The sequence below is a fragment of the Penicillium samsonianum genome (genome assembly GCF_028829775.1).
Source record: "Penicillium samsonianum strain IBT 33392 chromosome Unknown utg000002l_segment0_segment0, whole genome shotgun sequence".
NCBI lineage: Eukaryota > Fungi > Ascomycota > Eurotiomycetes > Eurotiales > Aspergillaceae > Penicillium > Penicillium samsonianum.
In genome coordinates, this window is record NW_026643260.1 from 3487233 (window position 1) to 3506068 (window position 18836).

The 18836-nt window shown below is 49.2% G+C and overlaps 7 protein-coding genes across 7 annotated transcripts; 5 read left to right on the top strand and 2 right to left on the bottom strand.

Annotated features, from left to right (window-relative positions):
• Positions 1 to 8: 8 nt before the first annotated feature.
• Positions 9 to 437, top strand: N7471_003211 (uncharacterized protein; the record flags this gene model as incomplete). Its single annotated transcript, XM_057275931.1, has 1 exon — positions 9 to 437. The coding sequence occupies one exon, from the start codon at positions 9 to 11 to the stop codon at positions 435 to 437; it is 429 nt and encodes a 142-aa protein (XP_057140569.1).
• Positions 438 to 1642: 1205 nt separating this feature from the next.
• On the top strand, positions 1643 to 4372 carry N7471_003212 (uncharacterized protein; the record flags this gene model as incomplete). Its single annotated transcript, XM_057275932.1, has 3 exons — positions 1643 to 1995; positions 2049 to 3734; positions 3790 to 4372. The coding sequence occupies 3 exons, from the start codon at positions 1643 to 1645 to the stop codon at positions 4370 to 4372; spliced, it is 2622 nt and encodes an 873-aa protein (XP_057140570.1).
• A 1744-nt stretch (positions 4373 to 6116) lies between these two features.
• On the bottom strand, positions 6117 to 6968 carry N7471_003213 (uncharacterized protein; the record flags this gene model as incomplete). Its single annotated transcript, XM_057275933.1, has 1 exon — positions 6117 to 6968. The coding sequence occupies one exon, from the start codon at positions 6966 to 6968 to the stop codon at positions 6117 to 6119; it is 852 nt and encodes a 283-aa protein (XP_057140571.1).
• A 1493-nt stretch (positions 6969 to 8461) lies between these two features.
• On the top strand, positions 8462 to 10406 carry N7471_003214 (uncharacterized protein; the record flags this gene model as incomplete). Its single annotated transcript, XM_057275934.1, has 6 exons — positions 8462 to 8660; positions 8728 to 9711; positions 9760 to 9825; positions 9872 to 9934; positions 9983 to 10083; positions 10140 to 10406. The coding sequence occupies 6 exons, from the start codon at positions 8462 to 8464 to the stop codon at positions 10404 to 10406; spliced, it is 1680 nt and encodes a 559-aa protein (XP_057140572.1).
• A 395-nt stretch (positions 10407 to 10801) lies between these two features.
• Positions 10802 to 11521, bottom strand: N7471_003215 (GNAT family N-acetyltransferase; the record flags this gene model as incomplete). The annotated part of the gene is made up of 1 exon (XM_057275935.1): positions 10802 to 11521. One exon carries the CDS (start codon positions 11519 to 11521, stop codon positions 10802 to 10804), a length of 720 nt encoding a protein of 239 aa, XP_057140573.1.
• Positions 11522 to 14099: 2578 nt separating this feature from the next.
• On the top strand, positions 14100 to 18224 carry N7471_003216 (alpha/beta hydrolase; the record flags this gene model as incomplete). The annotated part of the gene is made up of 7 exons (XM_057275936.1): positions 14100 to 14206; positions 14258 to 14495; positions 14555 to 14611; positions 14661 to 14975; positions 15028 to 15463; positions 15515 to 15644; positions 15695 to 18224. 7 exons carry the CDS (start codon positions 14100 to 14102, stop codon positions 18222 to 18224), a joined length of 3813 nt encoding a protein of 1270 aa, XP_057140574.1.
• Positions 18225 to 18429: 205 nt separating this feature from the next.
• On the top strand, positions 18430 to 18651 carry N7471_003217 (uncharacterized protein; the record flags this gene model as incomplete). Its single annotated transcript, XM_057275937.1, has 1 exon — positions 18430 to 18651. One exon carries the CDS (start codon positions 18430 to 18432, stop codon positions 18649 to 18651), a length of 222 nt encoding a protein of 73 aa, XP_057140575.1.
• Between the last annotated feature and the right edge of the window lie 185 nt (positions 18652 to 18836).

Here is an 18836-nt window from a genome sequence, read left to right on the forward strand (position 1 = left end):
TAGCCAAAATGGCTCCATGGAACACCATTTATCATAATTGTTGTGATTTACCACCTCGTCCTGCACGAAATCGCATCGTGCATACTTCACCTGAATGGGACCACGTCGTGATTACACAGCCGGGAAGATCCCAGTCAATGATAATGGAAGGTTATCCTATGGGAGGTAACAACAATGCTTATCCTATTAATTCTCGGTCTCAAAGCAACCGGCGCACTCGAGGCAGTAACACAGGCCCTTCCACCAAGGATAGCGGCGGCAACGGCAGTGCATCCACTGACGAGGACCGCCCACGACCTAAGGGACCCCGCCCTCACAGCATCGAGCGCCCTCGAGGCAACATTAAGGGCTCTTACATCAAGGACGGCAAGACAAACAAGTTGACAGTAACGGCCCTGACGAAGCCAAATGGCATGGTTCTAAACCAGGATGTGTAATTGTATCTGTCCCGGCTGGTCATATGACATCGAACTGAGGCGTATCTAGGTCAAAGTCATACTGAGCCAATGGAGGATTTCTGGATTGGCTTCCGCACAAGAGACGATTGGTGAATTTTTGATTGTTGATTTTGAAGCTGACATATTGTATTTCTTTTTGGATTTTGGATTTTATTGCTTCCATCTGATAAGCAGACACCTCTGTAGTTAATATTCCATTATAGAATTAGACCTGGACAGTAGCGATGTAGTTGGTAGGTAGTATCAGGATATCTACATGTGACGCACTGGGCGTAGTTGTAAGGCTTGGGAAGTCAAAGGTTGACGTTATTAAGTCTTTCCCGACGACCTACTAATAAATCCAATGTTAGGGAGCCCGGTTACGCACGTGTGAATCCTGGCTGTGTTAGTATCCCGCCATTTGGGCAATAATAAGTGACAGCTCATCAAATCCCTTGGACGCCCCAGAGCCCTGGAGGTTGTGCCTGCTTAGGTGAGACCGCCACCCGTCCACGGGTGGACCTGGCAATGAGGTAGATGTGGAGCCCAGGGAGAATTCTAACGGGTTAGGCGTCGTTTTTGCGGCTTTGCCAAGGTGATCTCCACAAAAGCCTCGAGAAGTTTGAAAAGTTGTTACCTGCGCAATTTCGTGGGCTTTTTCGTGGGCTAGTATATTGTACTATACCCATATATAGACCGGTTCAAAATCAAGAGCTACTTGACAGGTTTCCATGGATGTTTCCGTGTGTTTATTATTAGTACCCAGAATAGTTCCAGTCTCCCTCCAGATGTTTCCATCGCGTGCTCACCTGCTATCTTAGGGATCTTGGCGGGGGGGGCGGATAATCAGATTCGAGATGATTCTGCCCTATGATGATAGGGATTGTTGATCTTTACCCCAAAGACTTCGGGATATTATTTGCACACATAACGCATCTCTGGGCACGTGTGGAAAGTGGATTTTCCGCGTGTTTTGGACCCCAGTTGTGGACTGTTGTGGACCATCCTCTGCTTCCATGATTATTCTTTTTTGAAAGCTCCAGAGGTCTCTCCTTATTTCTGTCTAATCCTTATCGGATTCTTCCCCAATCCTCCCTCTTACGCCTCTCCGATTACATCTATGGCTGGGAAAATTCTCTTCAGTCAGTTAAGGTGCAACGTTCTTGCATGATTTGACACATTCCAGGTTTTTTTTTGTACATATCATGAAACCTGCCTGGGCGCTGCAAGGGGGTCTTTCCCAGCGGCTACGTGGGAAGCTTGAATCTGCAGCCATCTTCGCCCTCAAAGTCGCCAGATCCCCTCAGGCCCATATTGACTATAGCTGGGCAGCCTCCCGCGCATATTTCTTTTCGGTCATTTTCATCTCCCTCTTGCTCTCCAAAGCCTTCCATATTTACGTCCATCTCAATGCCCTGACGGTCATATCCCTCCTCGCCTGGGGCCCCACCTTCTTTTTCCTGGATATCCTGCTCATTTTGGGCGCGCGCAGCCTGGCCCGATCATACCAATGGCGAACGACTAGGGATATAGCGGCCGTGTTTATCACGTTATTCAGGTAGGCATTTATCGGATTTACGGATAAATAGCGATTTGCTAATTATCTTTCAGTCTATTTGTCTCGTCGATGATTTCCGCCAACATCTCCTTTTACATCCACCGGGGCTCGGAGATCCACTGGCGCATATCGAGCAACTTCCGCGAGGAGAAGCCCTCCGCCCTGACTGTTTTGTCAGCCCTGTTCGTCGCTATCCTTCTCGAGACCTCGATTTTGGCCGGCGCATTCTACGCCACACCATATCTATCCTGGGTCACCGCAGCTTTCCTGAGGGTGTGGGGTGCAGTGTTGTCCGCGACGTTCCGCTACTTCCGCCGCAATAAGCAAAATTTGCCACACCCAGATACCTATGAGCAAATTGCAATCGATGACTATGAAGTGGGTGATGATAACAGCGACTCCGTTTCGCTGCTGGATGCACCTCGAGAGCCGCCTGTACAGAAAAGTCGAGCATTGCTGAAACCCGCTATCGTCGTATTGTGCAGCACAATTCTACTTTTCCTCCGTGTCATTCGTCCCCGCGATATGACTTACAGTTTCCTCTCCGCATCTCTGCCTCTCGCGCCATTTGGCGGCATCAGGTTTGGGTCTTCTCAGCGAACTGTCGCATCTTTGCCGGGCGATTACAGTTGGCTAGATGGCAAAACTGCTCTAGACTCCTTCCCGACATTCGATTGGTTACATGCGGGTGATGCGGCAACTGCCTTCCCCGATTGGTCTCCCTTCCACATAAATCACTTGAACAACACCGTGCCCAAGGACTATGTGTATGAACACTACAACCCGATGAAAGATCCCTTGCACATTCCCAATCTCCAGAACGACATCCTGGAGTCCATCCGTGACGTGCTCCACAGCGGAGACGTCAAGATCAAGCATATTATTCTCATCAAATTAGAGAGCAATCGGCAGGACGTGTTTCCCTTCCGCTCCGACTCTTACATCATGGAGCACATCAAAAACTCTTGGAACGGAAATATTCCCGAGGAGGTTATGGATAAACTCGCCAATCTCACCCCTATCGCCGAAAGGTTTACCGGATTTGAGACTGGGTTCAAGGAGAACAAGGATCGTCCACAGCCCTATGGCGGCCTTAGCGCGAAAAACGCTTACACATCCGGCACATACACCATGAAGAGTATTACAGGTACTATGTGCGGTGTGAGCCCTATGGCTGTTCAAGATAATCTTGAGTACTTCCACGATATTTACCAGCCTTGCCTGCCGCACATATTTGACGCCTTGAGCCAGCAATCAAACATCACCAGTGACACTGAGGATTGGACCTCTTGGCCATGGCACTCTATGTGGATGCAGTCCCACTATGGCACCTGGGACCACCAGGAGGACCTTACTCCTACTATGGGATTCAAGGATATCACGACAAAAGAATCCATCAATGACGCCGGTGCTATATACATCCCGGAGGAGCCAGAAGATGAGCAGCAATATGGTCATCCGGACCACACGCTAAAGAACTATATGCGGGATGCATTTGCCGAGGCCAAGAAGAACAACACTCGACTATTTATCGGCCACCTAACTCATAATACCCATACTCCTTGGTTTAAGCCCGGCGACTACGAGGATTTCTTCGGAAATGGCCATGGATGGAACGATAAGTTGAACCGGTACCTGAATACCATCAAGTATCAGGATGACTGGCTGGCCACGATCCTTGAGATTCTCGACGAGGCTGGAGTCGCCGATGAAACCCTGCTTGTCATGGCAGGTGACCAGTAAGTTCTGCCCATTTCTTACAACCCATCAAACTTTCCATTAACTTGATTATAGCGGTTTATCTCTTCCAAATGACGGTGGTATCACGGCGAATCATGACCCCCACGTGGGCAGTTTCCACGTTCCCCTACTATTCGCCCATCCCAAGCTACCTCCAGTCGAAATTGGCGGCGCCGTTCTCTCAACTCAGATGCTCCCTAGCATCCTCGATATTCTAATCGAAACCTCCAATATCAACGAACAGTCGGCACATATATTGAAGGACCTGCTCCCCTTATACGAGGGCCAGTCGTTGCTACGCCCACTTATCCCCGAGCAGGATCAGAAGTCAGAATGGCATTTCTCCACGATGAACCCCGGAGGAACATGGGTATCTATGCGAGCAGCCGCGAAACCATACCGTCTGGTCGTGCCGCTCATCTCAAATGCCCCGTGGCGATTCACCAATATCGTCGCCGACCCTCTCGAATTCAATCCCGAAGAAGACCTCGATATTGTGACTCTGTTTGATGCTGTGCAGACACGACACGGGCTCGAAGCCGCGAGGTGGCTGAGCGAGGCCGCCCATGTCTCCCAGTGGTGGATTGCAGAGAATCACCGACGCTGGAAGTATAGTCCCGATGAACCGCGGCCTTGAACTTCCCTCGGGTGATGTCATAGATTCAGCCAGAAGCAGACAATGCAGAAATCCCGGTGCTAGACTCTGGTGAGGCACCTGCCAACCCGGTGACGCGAATCCAGCCGGACACGTTCCGGCACTTGCACATATATACATAATACCGTGCCATGGTCTGCATGCAGCACCATTTGTTGAATAATGCACATAGTGGCGGTTTCGCCTCGTCGATTTCCCAGAGAATGGGTCCATCAAGACTGTCAAACCGCTAAAACCGAGACAATCGGATGATTTCTTTCATTTCTCAACCTGCAATTTTACGATGTCTTGATCGATTTACTAACGCCTTTGTTCATCTGTCAGAAGCGATTTTTGGACTATCGCAGTGCATAGCGACCACTTGGGACTTTGATCCTTTTTGCTTTGGGATCCACCGCTTGTAATTATCTTTGCCTACATATATCTCTACCTTCGATGAAATTTCTAGCATTTTGGAATAATACATACAAGAATAGTCGGCCGCTTTTTGGTATCAAATGTCTAGAATACTTGTCTGATCGGGTCACTAGGTTCATCTCTCAAGTGGAAATCGACGAGTCTCGTGTGGAGTCTGATGAAATGAAAACGATCTGGAAGGAGACTTGCTATCCCTGCATGCTGTAAGCTATAGAAATCCCGGCTGGGAGCTGTCTAAGACTAAATTCTCTTAGAATTAACGATATTCATTTCTTCCCAAAGGAAATGGTACGAAGAAAACTCAGCTTAGCAGAAGACCGGGATACCTAAAACTAATTTCATATATATATAGGCTTCCGGATCCACACTGAATGCAATACCCACTTTATTCCACACCGATGAAATCAAAGCCCTCATAAACGTGATGTTTAACCTCCAGGAAAAACTAGCCCTATCAGTGGACAGATTTGACCGAGCACAAAGCAAGCTGTTATCACAGCTGAATGGAACAAACTCGCACGCACAGATGATGCAATATATTGACACCTGTCGTACTACCGTTACCAGGCGGCTGACTTGGTCTTTATCAACCCAGCGGTACGGTTTATCGCGGTATAGTGGAAGAAAGACGAATCGTGACCACACTCTAAGCTTTCTACATCCTCAGCGAGTTCATATCAAACTAGTATCTCGGGTCTGCTGGTGGTTTATCTATTCTATGTCTGAAACGTCTATTCGTCTATAGAAATCTCGGTTTTTGATGTCCTACCTTTGATAGCTCGCATGTACCATCCATGGGTTGATAGGAATTGGCCATGGTTAGGTCTCCGTACTCAAGCTTATCTTGGTTATGTCCTTTATTCTAGAGTTCGATTTCCTACTCCCTCTTATCCTGATCCTTCTATGAAATCTCGGATGCCTCCGGCCCTAGGATCTAGGCTATTGTTCCTAGGTACTATCTTACTCACCCCTAGGAATACTAGCCACGGCCCTTGGAAGCCTTGTAGCTCCTTAGAATAGATATCGTAGGAATGGGGTGAGAGATATCTTCATCGAGTAATTGTGATTGCTAGAGTAGACGGAAAGGCAGGTGCTAACACTATGATGCTGAACTAAGCGACCTAGATATATATGTAGTTAATTAAAGATCTACGCGTACTAACGGACGGTAGTTTTTGAAGTGGAGTATCGAGGTGTCAGGTGTATCGAGGTTGTAAGTAAATACACCTCACCATATGTCCTGGTCACACTGTGCAACAAACATGCCCCGAAACGAACGTAGAGAGAGAAATTGGAATCAATGAGAAACCTAACGCAAGACAAAGCCTGGAGACAGTGGATCTTCCGCGTTGATAAAAAACTGCGTTTGCGCAACAAGATGCGCCTGGCCCCTCACACGCACAACGCAGGCAGGAAAACCCTGGACCGGACTCTGACCCTTAGATACTATCTCGGCCTCAAAGGTCGACCCGATGATAGACTGGTGTAAGAGTTTCGAGCCTTCTCGGAGCCGACCTTCTGCAAGTAGGATCGCCATCCTTCCGCAAGTTCCAGAACCACAAGGAGATCGGTCGATCTGTCCGTCGCCGTAGACGTTAACGCTTCTCTGGATGATCAACCCCTGGTCTTCTTGGCGGTTTTCTTTCTCCTCGAAAAAGAGCATTGCGTATAACTCGTTGGTCCTGTACTTTGCTCTATCACCAAGAGATGATTTGATCTCTCGCTGAAGTCTGATGAATTCGTTTGCATTGCTTGGCTTGACCTCAAGACCTAGCTGAGCGGCATTTACCGAGGCTATCACAGCGCCGGCAAAAGCTAGGTCAACACAAATACCGGAATCGCGAGAAGGTATTGCGACAGATAGCCCTTTCGCTATCTGATCAGTAGAGACGTTGACAAAGTCGGCGTGTACTGACTTCCCATGCCTCACAGTGACCGACGCAACTACGCGGCCCGATGGGACATCAACCACAACATCCACAACCCCATCATCTGGAGCGTCGACAAGGCCCTTAGATACCGCCCAATATCCCAGAGCGATAGTACCATGACCACAGGCCGTCGAGAAGCCGTCTTTATGCCAGCACGCCGAAATGAGCTCCCGAGTCGTCTGGAGGGGTAATAAAGCCACCGTACATATCCGCGTGCCCTCGAGGCTCATAGCTAAGAAATACGCGGAGCCTATCTAGCGGATGGTTTCTAGACTGGATGATCTCGAGGCGACGCCCAGAGACTGTTTGAACTGCAGGCATAAACCCTGATGGGACCTGCCGGATGATGCGAAAAGGCTCTCCAGCTGTATGCCAGTCCTCAGACTCAACCCAGTAAGACGAGTTGTCCGCCATGGCTTGTGTAACACGTAATAAAGAATAGAATGTCTTGGAATGGCATGTGAATTCTGAAAGATATCGGCTTCGGTAGGATTGTTTATAGAGTGTCGATTAAAATAATGAGATAGCTCGAGGTCTAGAGGAAGACTTGAAGTATATACAGAAATTTGGCAAATCAAATAGGAAAGAAAACCCGAGCGTTACGTCGGAAAGACTTACCGACATCTTACAACGCGCGACACGCGCGACTTCCAGTTAATCAACGTGCTTGTACGAGGGCGTCCGTAAAACTAAGCTGCTTCTCTCCATTGGAAACCTAATGCCACACGCGACGCTCATTCGCTCCTTTATCGCCTTTTCCGGCCTGGCTTCCCTTGGCCTTTATGGTACTTATTCTTCTTATAGCAACTGTAGAAGTACTTTTCCAGCTCCCGCTAGTGTGGCTCAGTATTTCGATGGCAGGCCTACTAACGTCCAACATGGTTCTAACGCCCACCGATCCCGGTGACTTACTTACCACTTCATTCAACTCATTCGTTAATCCAGTGAGCAGGACCCTGAGCGCCCTCATAAAGCGGCGGCACCCCAATCTGGAAAATCGCGATGGCGGCCTAAAATCCGGTATATCATGTTCCTTTTTGTGCTAACCCGCCATCTTAGTTTCATCAATGCTAGAAACGACCAGATCTCCCTGCAAGCGCTTCTCGCAAATGACCTGCGCATTCAAGTAATCGTTCTCGTCCACCCAACATAATCCTCTTCCAATTTTCGGCTAGATTCATTCTTGAACGTGTCGTTTGGGGTTTGGCGAGGTCTACTGATATGGAAAAGACTTAAAAGTGAACATTCACAACTAAGTTGAGACCCGCGAGAACCAGCTTCTTTCAGTTAGATGGCTCAATACGAAGTGTAAAATTATGATGAGCGATAACAAACTTTGCGATCGCTCGTTGTCTTCAAAAGGGCATGATCGCTAAACGAACAGCCCCAAAAAGTGGAGCCGGAGGCCAGCCTGCATAAGAACACGAACGTTGCCGTGTCTTACCGTCTGCCCCTGCCAAGGTTCGAGGCATTGGTACCTATTATTGGCTGCAAAAGTATATATTAGATGTCGCCAAGAATGGATTGTCATACCATGAGTCGGGTGAAGTCGACGACGATCTCTCATGGGAAGGAATATGACTGCGACCTTCACAATATAAGTAGAAGCCTGGGGAGCCGCAACATGGTTTCTCGAGGAAAAACAAATCACTAGCGGCTCTCACTCGTGGCTGGGCCTTAGAAACCGTTGTATCAGGCAGCAGACTTCATATTCGCATTCAGGATGGTGAATATGCGGCGATTCTGGCTGTCTTCCAGCCTGGTCCTGTCCCTTCTTGCTCAGCAAGGATTGTCTATTGTTTTTGAAGATACAGACGCCCCTAATATTGTCAACCCCCTTCTCGAAAGAGGAGACCAATCGAACGAAGATGCTGCCTTTTCGGTTTTTGATCGACTGAGCAAAGACTCTTATTATTGGAGCGGTATGGGTTCCCCTGGATAGAGCATGTTCCTCGAGTCATGGAAGGGATAACTAACATTGCACAACAGCTTCCCAGAATGGCCACAAGACGCTGGCGAACCTCACAGTCGACGTCGGCGACGACGAAGCAAACATAGTCTCCATGGAGAAGTTTCGACACCTGCTGAAATCCGTTAACTGTACCGATAATGGCATGATTGTGGAGTTTGAAGACACTCGTGCGTTCGGATACACTCAGCGTGGATGGCAGTGGGTCAATGATGACGATGATCGTAAATTGATCCTTGTGACTGGTAGTAAGCACTGTGGCTGGAACTCTCACAGGATGCCATTTATCGTTTCATCAATTGCGTTCGACAAGCCATCACTCAAGGCGAAGTTGAGCGGCGTGGCATCGGAATGGAAAAAAATCTTCCGTAACTACGAGGTCACTGTGGGAAAGGCCCCAGAAGCATCCACAAGCAGGCGAGACTGGGACGACTGGGACTCGGATGCTTCCCTAAGCTTCAACCATAAAATACCCCTCAGCAAGTCGATACCTATTCCCGGCGGGGATGTCTCCCTGGACATTTCATGTGAGGGGTGTGAAACAAAAGGATCGTTCGACTTTGGTGTTCACATCAAGACAAGCTATGGCGCCCCCGAGTCTGCCTCGTTAACACTCTCGCCCAATGGCGTCTCTGCAAGCTTCACGCCACGCCTAGGACTGAGTGGGAACATGACCAAGGAGATCTCCGACGAGTATGAGCTCGTAAAGATCCCTATCGAGGGTATCTCAATTCCAGGGGGTGTTCTTGACCTTGGCCCGGAAATTGTCTTTAGCTTTGGATACCAAATTGGTCCTGTCAAAGGTTCCGCAGGCATTACATCCGGAGTGACTCTCAGTCTACAGGACTCTGCAGAGCTCGAGATTGATTTCCTGTCTCCGGACGTGTCCGCTGGCGGCTGGACTCCTCAAGTTGAGACTCAGCCAATGAAGATCGATGCTAAGATCGAGGCTGGGGCTGAGATTTACACCAAAGCTGAGGTTCAATTTTCTGCCTCGATTCTTGGTATGTATGGCCATGCCAGCATGTTTTTAATGTTCTAACATCATCTAGACCAGGGCTTTGAAGCCGGTGTCAATCTCAGACCCTATCTCGGAGCCAATATAGCAGTCTCCACCGGTAAGTCAATTTCTCAACATGAAGCCAATGTACTAATGTCATCTAGACAAGGGCTTGGGAGTTGATGTCAATCTGGGAGCCGATTCCGGAGCTCATGTCTCGGCTGGCGGTAAGTTAATTCTCAATACTGGGGTTGAGCATTCCCTGACGAAGTTAGGCTCTAAAGCTTGTCTCACACCGAAGGCTGGAGTCAGCCTTAACGTGGATATTGCGCAGGTTGATACACCAGAAGACCCCATAGTGGAGAAGACAATTGCGGTATGTCAACTAAACCTGTCAATGGATCCGTGAAATCACCACTGACTTCTGTACAGGAGGTCAAAGCGCCAATTTCACCGTCTTGTTTCAATTTTGGTCCAGGCGGTTCCATAAGCTTAGGTGCTGGCAAAAAGAAGCCAACTTCAAGCAGAAAGGCTTCTAGTTCCTCCACCAAATATATACCCACTCCTTCAACTATACAAAACACCTCGTCAAACCCCACCACCGCCTCCTCTTCGACGCCGTTACCGCGGTCTGCTACCCCGACCCCGTCTCACCGCAGACAAAGCCACCGACGGTATCATGCGATGCGAGGACACTGAATACAAAGATTCTTCGTAGAGTGACTACTCTCTCAAGCGCAGTACGTGATTGAAAATGCGGCAAGTTGCATTCAAAAAGAAGTACATACCCACCGACTAAACTTCTGTTTTTTTTCTTATATCTGCTCTTCCCTGAACAGCTTACATTCATTTCGAGCCCATTAATTACTTGTTTTTTTCTTCTCTTCTCTTCTATCCCATTTATCAAGAATCTCTTCACTAGTGCGCTGGAGTGTGGACGGACGAATCTAGATTTTCTGTTGTGTATCGTAAACCCATGAGCTCTTTAGATTAAAATTAGATTATTTCGCGGCAGATGGTCGTCTGACGAGGGTATGCAACGTTTGTAAAATAAATACAACGGCTAATAGCCCGGATAATCGGGTGCGTATCATCTATGCACACTCAGCCCTCAAATCCGGCAAAGTCTTGATCTGACTACCATCCTCCCGGAAATTATCCTCACACAACCACTTCTCCATAGCAGCCCCAAGAGACCCGTCCCACTCGTCCTTCAAAATCGAAAACCAAGACGTATCCCTGCCCCGCCCTTTGACAACCATATGCTGTCGGAACGTCCCCTCAAAGGTGAATCCCAACCGCGCCGCAGCCCGCCGCGACGGCTCATTAAGTGAATGGCACTTCCACTCTAATCTCCGATACCCAAGCTCACAGAACGCATACCGGGCCAAGAGATAGATCGCCTCCGTCGCGCCCGTCGTGCGCTGCAAAACAGACGAGTACATAACATTTCCAATCATGATACAAAAGTAATCAGGTGTCATATGCATAAGGGATAGAATGCCAATCGCCTTCGCGAAAGTGGGCGTATTTTTGCGCTGATCAATGATCGCGAAGAAGAAGGGGTCTATCGATTTGGACTTGGAGGCGATGCTGGCTTTGAACGTGTCTGCGTCCGAATAAGGCCCGTCAAACATATAGTCCCACAGAGACTCTCTAGCCGGCTCAGTGCCGCCAATCAGTGTGAAGAGGTCATCGGAATGCTTGGCGTCGAGCTTCTCGAGGAGAATTGTTCGGCCAGGGAGGGTTTTGCTTGATGGCAGGAGAGCCGGAGCCAGGGAAACGAGGGGTCCCTGTGGGCGTGGAACTTTCATGGTAGAAATTTGGACGTTTGTGAGTTGACAGTTCAGAAATGAGCCCTTTTATATAAAATCGAGTTGATTGCCTTTGCGGCTTTGTGTCGGCAAAATAAAAATAACGCCGACTGCCTGGTTTGTGCCATAAGCCAGATTAAACCCTGCCTTGCCGCCCTATAAATTACTAAAGTCATGCTAATAACATACATAAAACCAAGCGTTAATCACTGCATCATACGTTAACTATAGTGATTCAGAACCGCACTAGATCGTGGGAGTGAGGATACCATCTTCAGGCAGGGCATAGTAGCCCCACCGTTCCAAGGACATGTAACCTCACAAAATAGAAAACCTATCCTATTATGCCTATTTGACTATTATGCTGCTCGTACTGTCCTGCTAAATGACATACAATTTACATCCCTCTGTTGGAAAGAAAAAGGTTGCAACTCGTTTTGCCACAAATCAATTTGGAATATTGGGATTTCTATCTAATAACTCCCGATTATACCCGATGGCCCGAGAGAACATTTGGCCTCGATGCCGAACCTCAATCTTACTAATATAACATGGCCTTTTTGCTTCCGTTTACTTCTTTGCATTATAGAATGCTTACATGATAGACTTGATTTATACATCGCGATGGACATGACTCAAAAATTTTAGGGATATTAGTGATTACCAGAATACCAATTTGATACTTAAATAACTATATACAAATATCCGTCAGAAAGGACATTAGAAAGCCCGTGACATTGACCTCCCTAGGTCGGGCCGGGTTTACAACTCGCTTAGACAATTCGGTATCTACGTTTAATCTACCGAGGCCTCGGCTAAGACCCTAAATCTCCGACCATAAAGTCATGACTCATTCCTCATCTTTAAGAAATTTGAAACGCCCTAAAGATAAGAAAGATTTCTTGATATAGTCCAGAAAAGACGTGAACTTCCATCCGACCAAGTGCAGGAAGGTCGTGACTTCCAAAGACGGAAAAGGAAATCTGTCGCGTGCGTCTCGGATATCTCCGACTGAAGCTACTACTGACATCCCACAGCTGCCAAAGATACCACACGCATAAGATCAAATGTACTGGCGACGTACCGTGTGCTAAATGCCGCGCGGTAGGCTGTGCCGACGAATGCGCCTATGCCACTCAGGACCGCCAGCTGAAGGTTAGCGAAAAGTATGTGATATTGCCATGATATACCATCGAAACAAGTTTTCTCAAATCTTTCCTAGGCGGGTCAGCTCGGAGACTAATTTGATATTCATCAATCAGCTATCTAGACTAGATCCTTGTAGAGAACTAGCGGTTTAGAGAACAATTGACCACCTCGGCTCAAGTAGCCGAGATCAACGATCCCACGCAACTAAAAGAGGTAGACGTCCCTCCTTGTGTAATTTACGGTACAAGTACTAAAACAACTTTAAGGGACTATCTCGGTCAGCAGATACACCTAATAGAACGCGTATTTAGAACCCAGTCATCGGAGACCGTGCCTTGTTTCCTCGGTATAATCCCTCCCCGCCGTCCATTTACATCGGGGAGGTAGTATGTTCGGCATTTGCAACTCGCTTTCGTCGTTTCTTGACGGGGAACAGTGTAATGCCATATATTACCCGAACACAATATGAATACGAAGAGAAAATCGCTGCCGCGAATGAAGCCGATATCCAGTGGCCAAGTCTACACCATACTCATACTCAGTTGCTAGTCAGAATAGCAATTCATCAGATCGGGCACCTGTATCACCTCATGATGCGCAAGTCAACACTAGAAAAGCTGGAAGAAATATACCAGTCTCAAGACTTTGATTGCACAGCTAACAAGTGAAAATTCTTTGATTTGTTTCATGCAGTCCATAAGTACTCTCTCGTCTCCTGATAAAACCCATCAAGAGAAAACTTTGCTAATATATCGAACATATCCACTTCAATTATCTTATCAAGAGCACCTTCGCGGCCTGTAATAAGCTACTAGGTCGTGCGGAAGACTAATTAGGAAGCTCTAATTCTTTAATTAAATTATATAGACTATCGAGTAAGGTCTTATTATTTAATATATTATCTATAGTACCTAGGTAATTACCTGGGCAGAGGTTTAAAGTAGCAGATAGTTACAGATTGACAATACACACTCCTACACCTCTCTGAATCCACTTCCTGGACTGACGTCCCAGTTCTCTTTGTATGCCCTGGTTGGTATGAAGCTGAATTACGAGTGCTGAATCGACCCGTCTGCCAGAGAGCATACTGCCTTGAGCGTTCCCCTCTTCAATATGTAGGTTTCAGCCGCAATCTCCGATAAAAAAGCGAACCAGAACTGTGATGTGGCCGAGCAGTCAAAAATAGACAAAAGTACTGCAACCCCTGCAGTACCAGGCGCAGCAAGGCGAATCATATGCGACGAACAGGCGCCCTCCAGACGTGGCGCAATGATTACGGAGGGTTCTACCTAAACGTATTGCAATGGGTTTTCTCACTGGCGATACTCTTTTATTCCAATCTACATATATTCGCTTTGACCTGATACGCAAGACGTTATATTGAACCCCGACACCAGAAGAACTAGGTCTCCTTTCGTGCATAGCCAGAATGGGGTTTCTATCGCGACCACGGGTTCCAGCTGAAAGTCAAGATGATCCAAAAACCTTCCCGTCCGGTATCAAACTGCTCTACGGCCCAGATGATGGGAATGTTGAGTACGTCCCCTTTTGGATCCAAAACGAAACCCCCTAAACATTTTCTTTTAGCATCATCTTCATCCACGGCCTTACCGGTGATCGCGATGCGACGTGGACTGCCCGTGACGCGACCGACCCCTGGCCCAAAACTCTCCTGCCACCTATAATTCCGACAGCCCGCGTCCTTGCATTTGGATACGATGCAAATGTGGCCGATTGGAAAGGAGTTGTGTCGCAAAGTCGTATCGCCAACCACGCCTGGAATCTGCTAACAGCTCTCTCAACGTATCGAGAGAACGACGGCACGGTAGGACAGCCCATTCCGCAGATACCGCAGCATACTGACAGGGGTACTGATACGCACAGAATGAACGACCGATCATATTTGTCTGCCATAGCTTAGGAGGATTGGTCTGTGAGGATGTAAGATACCCCACTTTGGTTGTGGGGGCTATTCTAATACCCCAGACAGGCCTTGTTCACATCGAACCAACGACCGGAGCGACACCTGCGTGATATCCTTCATTCTACCCGCGGTATTATCTTTCTTGGCACACCACACCATGGAGCTGGACTTGCCAGATGGGCCGAGGCCTTGTCCAGATCCATCGGCCTCGTCAAAAAGACGAATTCTGAGATAGTCGGTGTCCTCAAACGCGATTCCGAGGTGCTTGCTCGGATTCAAGACGGCTTTCACACCATGGTCAAGGCACGAAGCACACAAAGTCTGCCGCCAATTGAAATCACTTGCTTCTACGAGGAGATGCCTTTGCCGGGTGTTGGTTTGGTAGGTCAGACAAGGCCAGAATCCTCACTGAATACTGACGTCGAGTCAATAGGTCGTGCCACAGGACTCGGCGATCCTGCCAGGCTACATCCCCATCGGAATCCACGGAAACCATATGGATATGACCAAATTCGCCGGTTCCACTGACCCCGGGCTTCTGGCTGTTTGTGGAGAGATGAGACGGTGGATTAAAGACCTAACGACAGGGAACAAATACCACACGAATCAACCACGGACACATTCTGCTCTTGATAGGCAGCCCGGCTCCGCCAACCAGTCCGGTGAAAACAATCGTCAGTACAATAGCTTCGGGGGCACGCAGAAAATTGCGGACGGTAATTATTATGAGTCTAAGGGGGATCAGCATTTCGGTACAGTCTCCCCGAAAAGAGTCCACGGAGAGAAAGGCGGTATAGGTACTTGGGCTGAGCGAAGATTAACATGGAGAGTAGTACAAAATGTTTTGCAAGCCGAGAAAATTGAGAACTGTTCGTCCTGTCTATGTCCGGAAATTCGCAGTATCTAAAATTGTTCTTAAGCCTATCGCAGGATCCCCTTCCCCCGAAACGAAGATATTGTCGACCGCACTGATATTGTCACCAAGCTCGACGCCCTCTTTCAGTCCCCTAAATCCCATAGCGCTGCCCTCTGGGGCCTCGGCGGATCCGGGTAAGGCAGATTATGCTTTTATAACTAGATAAGCTAGCTAACGGCCGAAGGAAAACGCAGGTAGCGCTCGAATTTGCCTGGCGCCAAAGTGAGGACAAAAAGGGTGCGTGCTCCGTTTTTTGGGTCCACGCCGATACCCAGGCAACGTTCGCACAGGACTATAAGGATATCGCAGGGAAGCTAGGCCTCCCAGATGATCTCGACGGCGAAAAGCTACTCACGGCAGTACGCGACTGCATCGAGAGCCAGCCGCGATGGCTGCTTGTTCTTGATAATGCCGACGACCTGGCAGTCTTCGGCGTCCGCCCGGCAGGGGGATCGGCGGGGGAATCGCCAAGCCTATACACCTACGTACCGCAAGGAGCGAGCGGGACGCTACTGTGGACGAGCCGCGACAAACGGATCGTTGGCACCCTCGTCGGCGCGCAGCGTGGTATCCAGGTCGGCCGTATGACTACTGATGAGTCAATATGTCTCCTTGGGAAATTGAAGAACGGCGAAGGCGAAGTTAGCAGTGGAGAGGAAAGCGACGCAAGGAAATTGCTTGAAGAGCTCCAGTGGCTACCGCTAGCTATCTCACAGGCCAGTGCATATATGATGCGGACATCAATGCCAATACCGCAATATCTATCTCGACTGTTAGCAGGACAGGAGCGATGGCGAGTCCTCAAAGCGGAGCACTTCGATCGGCACCGACGGCCTGATGTTCCGAACAGTGTTTTGGAGACGTGGAGCATATCCGTCGAGCGCATCCGTCAAGACGACGAAATGGCATATAGGATCCTCCATGTCATTGCGTATGTCAACAGCCAAAACATCCCGATCGAGATCATGGCGGCAGTTCATACGCTGGGCAACGAGAGACAGGAGCCTCGATCATGTGAGAGCCAAGATCGGGTCATGGAAGCTATCACACGGCTAAGGGAATTTTCATTCCTCGGCATACGTGAGGTAGAAGGGGGTGTGCAGCAGTACGAGATGCATAAGCTTGTGCAAGAGGCTACACGATACGGACTCAGTGTGAGGAGTGTGGAAGACGCGACATACTTCTCGAATACGGCGCTACAGATTGTGACAAGGCTCTTTCCTACGCCGCAGCCAGAGACGTGGCGGGAATGCGAGAAGTACGTTACCCATGCGGTGGAAGTGGGCAAGTGGGCGGAGGTCTGCGAGAGGAGCAGAGAGGTATCAGACCTATTGACCCAAGTTTCGCACTATTATTTCGACTGTGGCAGGTGGATGGATAAGCAGCTAGTCGATGAGAGGGCGTACGAACTGCGGCAGCAGGTGTTCGGCGATAAAGACCCTGATACGATCGGGAGTTTAGAAAACCTTGCACTCACATACCACGCACAGGGCTGGTATAGTGAGGCTGAGCTGTTACAGGTTAAGGCCTTAGAGCTATGGCAGGAGGTGCTCGGCGATAAACACCCCTATACGATCAGGGCTTTAGCAAACCTTGCGGTCAGCTACCATGCACAGGGCCGGTATAGTGAGGCTGAACCGTTACAGGTTAAGGCCTTAGAGCTACGGCAGGAGGTGCTTGGCGATAAACACCCCGATACGATGTATAGTTTAGCAAGCCTCGCGGCCACCTACCACGCACAGGGCCGGTATAGGGAGGCTGAGCCGTTACAGGTTAAAGCCTTAGAGCTACGGCAGGAGGTGCTTGGCGATAAACACCCCGATACGATCTGGAATTTAGCAAACCTTGCGGTCAGCTACCATGCACAGGGCCGGTATAGTGAGGCTGAACCGTTACAGGTTACGGCCTTAGAGCTACGGCAGGAGGTGCTTGGCGATAAACACCCCGATACGATCTGGAATTTAGCAAACCTTGCGGTCACCTACCATGCACAGGGCCGGTATAGTGAGGCTGAACCGTTACAGGTTAAGGCCTTAGAGCTACGGCAGGAGGTGCTTGGCGATAAACACCCCCATACGATCTGGAATTTAGCAAACCTTGCGGTCAGCTACCACGCACAGGGCCGGTATAGTGAGGCTGAGCCGTTACAGGTTAAAGCCTTAGAGCTACAGCAGGAGGTGCTCGGCGATAAACACCCCCATACGATCCGGAGTTTAGCACACCTTGCAGTCACCTACCACGAACAGGGCCGGTATAGTGAGGCTGAGCCGTTACAGGTTAAGGCCTTAGAGCTACGGCAGGAGGTGCTCGGCGATAAACATCCCGAGACGATGTATAGTTTAGCAAACCTTGCAGTCACCTACCACAAACAGGGCCGGTATAGTGAGGCTGAGCCGTTACAGGTTAAGGCCTTAGAGCTACGGCAGGAGGTGCTCGGCGATAAACATCCCGAGACGATGTATAGTTTAGCAAGCCTCGCGGCCACCTACCACGCACAGGGCCGGTATAGGGAGGCTGAGCCGTTACAGGTTAAAGCCTTAGAGCTACAGCAGGAGGTGCTCGGTGATAAACATCCCGATACGATCTGGAGTTTAGAAAACCTTGCCGCCACTTACGATGAGATGGGCTGCTATAGGGAGGCTGAGAATATGCGGGCAAAGGCCTCGGAGCTGCAGGTGCAGGAGCTCGGCGACAAAACCCCCGATACAATTTAGAGTACAATTGCGACATGGGGAACCAGACCGTGCGGCATGTGCTGCTCGAATGCCCGGCGTTTGATAAATTGAGGAGGGAGATGGTCGACGAACTGGATGAACGTGGAGTGTCAATGAGCTTAGGGGATGATGAGATAGGTGTCGGATTTCATGCCAAACCCGGTCCGGGTCGTCTGCGCAGTTCCAGTCAATGGACTCCGCAGCAATGGGCATGGGGGATAGGGATGCAAATGCGACTGCCGACGAGGGTGATAAGCAAACAAAACAAATCACCAAACAGATCACAAAGAAGCCCGGAGACCGAGGGAGCACCGCACAGGGGATGACCACCGGGTCTATTCCATCCTCCTCAATATCAATATTACGAAACCAAGCGACCAGAATGGCAGACGATATCAACATTGAGAAGGGTGACGATGTGTCATGATGGGTGCGAAACCCGGATATGTTTAGTTTCCGGATTTAGAAGCGATGTTGCCGCAGGTGCGTGCGGAAGGCGACTCTGGTAGTGCGGGACTTCGGTGATGCGAGAAAGTCGGAGGGATGAGCAGGGCTTCGAGGACACGGAGCCGACGGTAGTGGAGAGGAGAGCATTGCATGATACGGTGATGC